The 6,391-nt window shown below is 40.2% G+C and overlaps 1 protein-coding gene across 4 annotated transcripts; it reads right to left on the reverse strand.

Moving 5' to 3' along the window:
* Positions 1-1,159: 1,159 nt before the first annotated feature.
* Positions 1,160-5,669, reverse strand: LOC120685937 (E3 ubiquitin-protein ligase RNF25). 4 transcript variants are annotated; one of them, XM_039968070.1, is made up of 7 exons: positions 5,450-5,656; positions 4,574-4,612; positions 3,885-4,022; positions 3,078-3,217; positions 2,924-2,994; positions 2,228-2,343; positions 1,160-2,029 (listed from the first exon to the last, which is right to left on the reverse strand). In XM_039968070.1, exons 1-7 carry the CDS (start codon positions 5,597-5,599, stop codon positions 1,625-1,627), a joined length of 1,059 nt encoding a protein of 352 aa, XP_039824004.1. In that variant the 5' UTR covers positions 5,600-5,656; the 3' UTR covers positions 1,160-1,624. The 4 variants fall into 4 exon arrangements, with proteins under 4 accessions (XP_039824004.1, XP_039824003.1, XP_039824006.1 ...); XM_039968069.1 differs by having other exon boundaries at positions 2,228-2,382; XM_039968072.1 differs by lacking the exon at positions 4,574-4,612 and having other exon boundaries at positions 5,450-5,669.
* Between the last annotated feature and the right edge of the window lie 722 nt (positions 5,670-6,391).

Consider the following 6,391-nt stretch of genomic DNA (forward strand, 5'->3'; position numbering starts at 1 on the left):
AAAATCTAAAATCGAAAAAATGGCTACACGTAAGCAGGTGCTCGATGCTAAAGGCAAATGTAATTGAAGGATCTTGTACATCCCTTCCACCTGCCATGAAGATCATGTACTCCGGTCCGACACAAACTCTAAGCTCAACTGGTCGCATTCCACAGTTCCTGGGCTCCCTCAGGAACCTCAAGTACCTTAAACCTCTCTGGCACGGGCTTTCTTGGTACCGTTCCTCATCAGCTTGGTAACCTTTCAAGGCTCCAATACCTTGACCTGTCCAGAATGTCTGATACCAACTCTTTGGATGTGTCATGGCTAACTCGTCTTCCTTTCCTCAAGTATCTTGACCTCAGCTATTTGGGACCCAGCACCGTAACTGGCTGGCCTCATGTGGTCTTGATTCCTTTCTCTGAGGATTCTTGACCTTTCTTATTATTGATCGCTTGCAAGTGCAAATCAATCGCTCCCACACCTAAACCTTAACTCTTCAGGTGCTCCATCTCTCTAACAACTACCTCGACCATCCAATTGCATCTGGTGGGTTTTGGTGTGTTCTCAATGTGTTCTCTCCAATGTTAACCTAAACGTTAAACGGTGAACAGTCGGTCACACCCATCGTTTAGCAAAAAGTCGGTCTACACAGCTGTTTAAATGACCTTTTAAATGGTAGAAATGATTTTGCACGGTTTTACACGGGCTAATCATCCTACACGGCTACCCATTGAGTAGCATTTACACGGTGTGTAATGGGACTAAACGAACGTGTAGGTGAACAATGGTTCTCTTTGTTCTCCAATCTCGCCACTAGTCTTATTTCCTGAGTATACAAATCTATGAGAGCTTGCCATTTTTAAACATTGCCAACAATCTTCTTGAGTGAGAACTACCCGCTGGAAATATAATGATTACATCGGTGATATTAAGCAACAATACTTTTTTTTTATTTTTCTGGAAACTTTCAATCATTTGTGAAAACCTGTACGATGATGCGCGTCTTGGATTTAGCATGAAATAAGTTATCTGGAGAATTGCCTTGATGGATTGGGAAACTATTGACACAATATGTTCTCTAGAAATATTCCAACAAACTATACAAATCTTGAATGCCTTCAATACATGGATATAGCAGACAATGGAATATCAGGAAGAGACTGAAGCTTGAATATCATGAACCAATGTGGTGGATATAACATGTGGATTGCAACTTGTGCAGTAGTTATGTTATACTGGAAGTCAAACTTTGTAAATTTTGTACCATACAGGGCTTCTGCCTACATGCAGACCTTCGAGGCACGTTCCAAAGTTCCGCTCTAGATATTTTGCACAACAGTTGCCAAAGCCCAAAATGTAACACGTCTCAACACACACAAAGCACAGACTATATGAGCATGCTGTGTTTTATTTCTAGTGTTTCTTAACATGCTTAAGTTCAATATTGCAGTGACATGAACTCTTATGCACTGAAGGAAATTCCAGTGTTCCACGGACCCTTTGCATAAGCTGTTCTTAACTCTCTTGGTTGTAACAGCATCAAAACTATGCTGTAGTGCCATGCCGTGCATGTATTCAGAGCACACCATTAATATACATAACCAATGGGAAAAAAACAACTCAAATCCTCGTTGCTTCAATGTTATTGGTGTGAACTGTCTGCTTCTTTCCTCTGCCACTGTTGCCTAACAGGCTGGCCGTGAGACTGCCTTCTTAAAGCATTAGCTCGATTTCTCCTTCGATTTCCAGAATTCTTGGGCTTATTGCTAGTAGTGATGTTTGCCTGGCTACATTGCTCTGTTTCTGAGGTGGAAGTAGTGGTGTCATCGTTGGGATCAGTGCTCTCTCCTGCAGCTGTATCTGGTGTGCTGGGAGGAAGAGTGACATACATTCCTGGCTGTATGGCAAGGTCTTTCTTCGGTTCAATTAGGCCATTTCTTTCTTGCTGAAGATTAACAAGCGATTCGATTCTTTTTCTCCTGATTTGCTCTGCCTCAGAACGGAGCAATTCCTTTTCATCTTCACCCAGGTCAAGGGTCCATGATGCCTAGATGGAAACATGTGGAAACAGGAAAAGAGTTATGGTGGGCCTCATTTAGGTAAGATACGGATTATATGATATAGTGGGCAACAGCAATATGGCCTATAATATCATGGTCAAGGCTTAAATGCAGTAAACTTAAACTGGCAATGCCTGAAAATGTAGAAATTGTTCTACTGTACATGAATCATATTTGAAACATACCAGCTGGGAAGTACTTTCACCCAACAGATCATGAACGTGCTCAATATCCTTCTCATCAAACACTTTGCGGCAAACTGGACAAAATCCTTTGTGCTGATTCACATTATAATGCTTGCCTGAGCTGGACAAATCGTATTCCTTAGAAGGATCAATGACTAGTTACACAAGTCAAGATTAATGACAATTAGCATAAGGGATCAATGAACAAAATTGTTAACTACATGTATGGAAGAATTTACAGTTTTATGCCCAGAGCTGTTATAGAATGCCAATGACACTATAAGCGAGAAATGAATAATCCTAAATGTTGTCAATTTAATGTGCTTTGCTACAATAGGAATTCAGGAAAATCATGCTACCACGACCTAACTACCCTAGTTGTTTTAATGGACTAAAAGCCAACAACCTAACTACCTAAGTACAATTCACAAGAGGCAGCATACTATTGACTTCATGTCAGGCAAAAATTTATTGAAAATTTTTCCATGGGAACAATAATCTCTGGAAGCAGCTTTGGTTCAGGTATTAAATATCAACCTAACTAATAAAGTAAGCAGGTTTTGTTTAGATATCTATCATCAACCTACTAATCTTTGTCAGCAGCTATGATTCAGGAGTCCATGAAACAATTCTACAAACTATACTCAAATTTTCAAATAGAAGGGAAAATGGACAAACAAGAAACAGTATTCGCACCTCCAGTATTATGCTCCTTAGGATTAGCATCACCATGTTGGAGCCATTCCCACCATCTCATAATGCAGCGACTGCAGTACCAAAGTATAAGCTAGCATTAGAGAATAAATTACTTGCACTACAATACAGTTCTGTCAATGCAAAACTTATTGACCTGTGGAAGCAGTGGTAGCATGACATTAACTTCATAAAAGGCAACCCAGAACCATCCTTATCATCTCCCACCAAAGGGTATAGACACAGTGGACAATCCCCTGCTGGATGATTCATATTCGAGAGAATCTCACCAGCTTCCTGCATGTGAAGTTACTTAAATCATCCAAAATAAATGGAACCACTATCCATCCTCTTATACAACAATTGTTTTGATGGCTATTAATAGGTTCCTACAACAAAATTCCATTGATACCCACTGTAAGAGGATATTGAGGCATGTGGAACATTCAGAGGGTGTGATTTGTGGAATTCTAACACAAAAATACAAACAAGCTTGGCATCATTTCTCGCTCTTTCATCACTTATTACAATTACAAGTGACCTATAAATTATTTAATAACATATTAATGTAGAAAATCCCATCTGATAGTTGCCTAAAGACAGAGGCGAAGTTAGATACAAGACTACCCTGGTGCACTTCTTCATATCTATAGCAACTCTAAAAATTATCAAGTAATGCTCCATTAAGTAGCTTTAGATGAACGTAGCTTCGCCCCTGCCTAAAGATACCATAGTTTCAGAAGCCTACTGTATTACACAATTCAAAAGAATCAAGAGTTCAAGATACCACATCTTATTAAAGGGATCGAATGCAATACATCAAGCACTCACGGCACTTTAGTTATACAAGCAAATGCAAGAATTGTTTCAACTAACATAATAAAATCGTGAAAAAACCTTCGAAACTTATGATAGGAAACAGATATTGGTCTGTACTGTACATATAGCAAATTACAATGAATACCTCGCATAAAGTAACAAGCATTGGGTAGTTGGAAAGCTCTTTTGCCTTGTTCTGGATGCTGCTAATAAGATATGACTGTCGATTCTCATCAAGGCCCTTACTTTCCACAGCATAAATATGAGGTGGTTCCTTTGGATACTGCAATGCAAATCAAATACAGCAATGCCATAAATAAGAAGTGCATTAACAAATGAGCAAAAACTTAACCATCTACAAAGTATAATGAAGAAGGATGTTTCTGGGAGAAGGGCACACGCATGTAATGATACTGTAGAATAAAGTTACAAGCATGAAAGATATCAATATCAAATGATCATATGATGAGCTTTGTAATTTGAAATGCTTTCTTGATATGACATCTTTTGTTCAAAACCTATGATACAACAAGCATTATAACGTTCCATTCAACATGATGAAAGCTCAATAGTGCATCCAAGCCACAAAAATTTCAGAGAAGAAAAAGTTGTTAGATCTTGGCATCATTCGAAACAGCAAGTTATTTCTATGCATCATTGAAATATGCCTGTTTAAATGTACATGTAAACTCTAATGCTTGAAGGCATATTCTGTTATTGTTCAACCTTACTACGTTAATCAATTGACTTCTAGTAGTTGTACAGATATTTCTAACCATACAATCCGAGGTGGATAAATGAGAAGAAATCTCATAATGAGGTAGAGGTTCGTACCTGTGAAGATGCTTTAATTCCAAGAAAGAGCTCCACAAACTGAAAGGAGAGAAAGTCACCTAATATTAACATACACATATTACAATGTATAGCTCCTAATGGAAACAGGTTGAGTTTAGGGCAACATTGATCACAGTACCAACATGCATTTGACGCCATTATTAATGTCAATGTCTAAGAAGCGAAACAGTAAATAAATCTATACAAAAAAGGGATTTTTATCAAAACACCAAGACGATACTAGCCCTAGGGGAAAAAGGTAAAGACTACATCCACCTAAGCATAGTGCGGCTCTTGTGCCTAGCCTGTTAGTCCTCCGAGTTAAATTTCCAACATAAAGTCAGATACATTTTAGTCTTAACTGTCTGAGGGAAATCAAACTGAATCTCCACTTGATTGCTTGCACAAGTGCACGCTACTCAGCTACTAAGCATATACCCCTATGCCTTCCACTACAGCCGTATCAGGTCAATTACAGCAGCCGATCGCCAAAACAATCAATCAAGTAAACTGTTGACTGACAAAGCATCAGGGTCATGACATCATAGATACATCCTAACTAATCACTCTTGAAGCCCACAGCTAACTAGTAATCCCAATAGATTAAACTTGAAGCACTCACTAATCGTCTAATCCCCCTTTTTTCTCCGGGAGTTAGGGTTCACCTCGGAAAAGGCGGAAGCTCGGGCAGAGCACCGGCTACTACTTCGACACTACCGGGCACACCACACCATAGGAACGGCCAGCCAGCGGATCGATAGCGCGAGTCCTCCATCCACGACCCGCTACACTCGGCGATCGGGAGGGATGTGGACCCCGCGAGGGCCGCCAAGGAAAGTGTCAGGCGCGGAGGGAAGGGGGCGAGGCGAGGCGGACCTGCTGCGAGGAGTCGTCGGCGGTGCGGGGCCGCACGTGGACGACGAGGTGGGGCGGGAGGTCCCGGAGCACGCGGACGTCGTCGCCGTACACCGCCGCCACCGCCTCCAGCTCCAGCTGCACCTCCTCCGCCTCCGCCTGCGCCGCCATCGCCCCCAACCGCCGCCGAATTTTTTTTCCCCCTCCGTCTCTCTGAACAAGGGGAAAAAGTTTTTTTTTCTTTTTTAGAAGAGTTCTTTTTTGAGAGAGAGAGATCAGAAGGTGAAAACATTGGTTGAGGAAATTTGGGCGTGGCCGCAATTGAGAGGAGAGGGAAATTAGGCCCATCTGGGGAAGAGTGGGCCAGGAACAGAATAGGCCTTGGGCCGGTCTCTTCTTGTATATTTTTTCCTATTTTTTAGGATGAGGAGGGCTTGGTCCAAGTTTGTAATGGCCCATTGAACTGCTCGTGATCAAGCCATGTTGCTGTGGGCCTGAACGATGACTCTATATATGCATTCAATATTTTCAGCACTGCCGGATACACCTGCTCAAAAAAAAAAAGTCAATATAACCCTCTCAACGATTCAGAGTGGACTACTTCACTCCCTAAACTATAAAATCAGATATTCAACCCACTGAACTTTTCAAAACCGGTCAAATAACCCCCTCAAGTGGTTTTGCTACAGTGACATGATTTTGTATTTTTTTCTTTTTATAAATTTCTGTTGAATCTTTAAAAAATTATAGTAAATCATAGAAAAATCATAAAATAAAAAAATTCAATTTTTTTGGACTCCGCATGAGTATATCTAAATAGTAAAAATAAAATATAGTATTATTTAGTACAAAGTTTTTGCTGTACATTTATATCTATATTTTTTCTATAATTAATTGGAATAATTCATACCTGCAGCTACTATTGTCCAATTGTTGTGAAATTTTTATGATTGACAAATTATT

Source organism: Panicum virgatum, chromosome 8N, assembly GCF_016808335.1.
Source record: "Panicum virgatum strain AP13 chromosome 8N, P.virgatum_v5, whole genome shotgun sequence".
In the NCBI taxonomy this organism is placed as follows: Eukaryota; Viridiplantae; Streptophyta; class Magnoliopsida; order Poales; family Poaceae; genus Panicum; species Panicum virgatum.

Excerpts from the sequence above, each read along its gene's own strand:
- LOC120685937 (XM_039968069.1), bottom strand. The coding sequence starts at position 5,599 with ATGGCGGCGCAGGCGGAGGCGGAGGAGGTGCAGCTGGAGCTGGAGGCG. Across the intron at positions 4,613-5,449 it reads CCGACGACTCCTCGCAGCAG|TTTGTGGAGCTCTTTCTTGG; the intron begins GTCCGCCTCGCC and ends CTCTCCTTTCAG. Across the intron at positions 4,023-4,573 it reads GAATTAAAGCATCTTCACAG|TATCCAAAGGAACCACCTCA; the intron begins GTACGAACCTCT and ends TTTGCATTGCAG.